We start from the raw sequence: 2,124 nt of genomic DNA, 5'->3' as shown, positions 1-2,124 counted from the left end.
CTTTGTTCCAGTGATATTGAACAGCTTCTAGAGGTTCGAGATGCATTGTCTGTAATCAGTCAACTAAGTCCAGTCTTGTCTATCAGTGAAAGTGGCCATTTGCAGATCTGTCATCAGTCAGTTACAGATTTTCTGCTTGACCCAAAGTGCTCTAAGGCTTTTTGGGTTGATTCTAAGAAGCACAGTCTCTGTCTTGCTGGGTGTTGTATGAAATTTATGAGTGCAAAGCTAAAGTTTGACTTTTTTGATCTCAAAACATCACATATCCTAAATAAAGAAATTCCTGAGCTGCAGGATCATATTGAAAAAGTGAAATCTACTGCTCTAGATCATGCAAGGTACTTCTGGGCAATCTATCTGCAAAAATGTTCTGATAGAGCATTAGAAGAGAAGATAATAGTTGAAATGGAGAAATTTCTGATAAACCATCTTTTACATTGGCTAGAAATTATGAGTCTAATGGGTGCTGTAAATCATGCTGCTCAGTTACTGCTTTTGGCTGAAACTTGGTGCAAAGTAAGTGTCTCATCAAAGTATACTACTACTATGATACTGACATGAACATATCAAATATAGGCATTGAACCCTAGTATGTCAGAGTTTGCAAGTGATGCAAACCAATTTATAATGACATTTTTTGAGCCAATCTCTGAAGCAGCAGCACACATTTACATCTCAGCACTGCCATTTGCACCACAAAATTCTAAAATATCTCTTCATTTCAAAAAACATCTTGTAAAATCTTTGACAATTGAGAATGGTCAGATGAAACAGTGGCCAGACAGGTGCCTTCTGAAAATAAAGACTAACAATGGTCCACTTGCATATTCACCTGAGTCAAAAGACACATGCTCATCAGCTCAATTATCGGACACAGTCACGCGTGATATCTCCATATCTGTCTCCTCCCTTGGTATACTAACCTCGAAAGCGTGGAGGTGTATCCTGGAGTCAACGTTCTTCTCGAGAAGAACACCGAGTATGGCGAAAACGAAGTCTGGCGGTATCTTTAACAGTTACAGGTGTAGACCCGTGCATGGCCTTGGGCACGACGCGGACGTCTAAGCTCCGCGCAGCGCCCTCAGGGTTACCAGCAAATGTGGATAGACCCGGTTGTGTCATTTCAAATACTTCATATCGTATTCTGGGGAAGGGCCGTGCATATTGTCCGAGAGTGCCGGAAGAGGAGTGAGAGGTGGGTATAGTGCGTCGTTGACGAAGGGTCTGAATCAGCTTCGTACGAGTCTGGGCGTGTGGTGGGTGGTTTTGGAACGGGGACGGGTGGATGATGTTGTTGGGCTTGTTGGTGGTGCGTTTTGGAAGGGGAAGGCGCCGTATCCGTTTTGTATCCTTTTCCCGTGGTCTTTTCATCAGTTTTCTAGAAGGAAAGACAGTGAAACTTACCTTTCTCCTCTAAACCAGCATTTCCATTCCCCCGCCACGAGAATATATGCGCCCTCGGCCCACAAAGCCACATCACCCCAACGAGGAGCGCAGCGCCCAAAGAGAACTTCTTCCACGTCAACCTCTTCGTCCCATCGAGTCTACTGGGCCCATTGTGCCTTCTAGTCGTTCGTAGTTGCTGCTTCGGGGAGATAAGATTGCCATGATAATGTATCGTGAACCGGAGGTGACGTTGTCGTTGGGGTTATTGACAGCTGTGGTGCGAACGAATCACGTAGCGGTGACTTTACGATTGACTGTGTTTCTAGTTGTAATCTTTTCGCCGTCCAGCATACGATGCAGTGGAGCCACTAGAAGAGTCCACCTCCTAAGCAAATGGGAATGGGAAAAAGGAACGTGACTTTTGGGCTGGCAGTCACAGAAACTACTAGGCGGGAACGCATACAGTAGTATCCGAGGGAAGAATCAGCTGTACGGATTTCGAGATGAGAGGCCATCACCAACATGAGAAGGAGACGTAAACTTACTGGAGCTGGAACTCCGCATCCTCGGTTTGCAATCCAGATTCCATTCCGGCCTGTGCCGCGGCGATGCTACACGAGCTGATGAAACCTCAGAATTTGGGAATCGTAGCTGTAGCAAGCCGTTTAAGGGACCCGCCAATCCCAAGCTGAAAGTCGTGGCGGGTAGACAGGCGTAGACTGACTACCACTGAGTAGC

General features: G+C 45.9%; 1 protein-coding gene across 1 annotated transcript in view; it reads right to left on the bottom strand.

Moving 5' to 3' along the window:
- Positions 1-316: 316 nt before the first annotated feature.
- LACBIDRAFT_334332 (uncharacterized protein) overlaps positions 317-2,124 on the bottom strand; it is a gene marked incomplete at both ends in the record, with an annotated part of 2,190 nt that continues 382 nt past the window's right edge. The window contains 7 exons of the mRNA XM_001889086.1: positions 317-357; positions 811-832; positions 924-1,007; positions 1,060-1,363; positions 1,405-1,544; positions 1,702-1,828; positions 1,932-2,006. Coding sequence (XP_001889121.1) covers positions 317-357; positions 811-832; positions 924-1,007; positions 1,060-1,363; positions 1,405-1,544; positions 1,702-1,828; positions 1,932-2,006 — 793 coding nt within the window. The remainder of the gene's footprint in view (positions 358-810; positions 833-923; positions 1,008-1,059; positions 1,364-1,404; positions 1,545-1,701; positions 1,829-1,931; positions 2,007-2,124) is intronic.

Source organism: Laccaria bicolor, genomic scaffold (genome assembly GCF_000143565.1).
Source record: "Laccaria bicolor S238N-H82 LACBIscaffold_62 genomic scaffold, whole genome shotgun sequence".
NCBI lineage: Eukaryota > Fungi > Basidiomycota > Agaricomycetes > Agaricales > Hydnangiaceae > Laccaria > Laccaria bicolor.
Note: the sequence above shows the minus strand (reverse complement) of the source record. Positions and strands in the feature narration are given on the sequence as shown.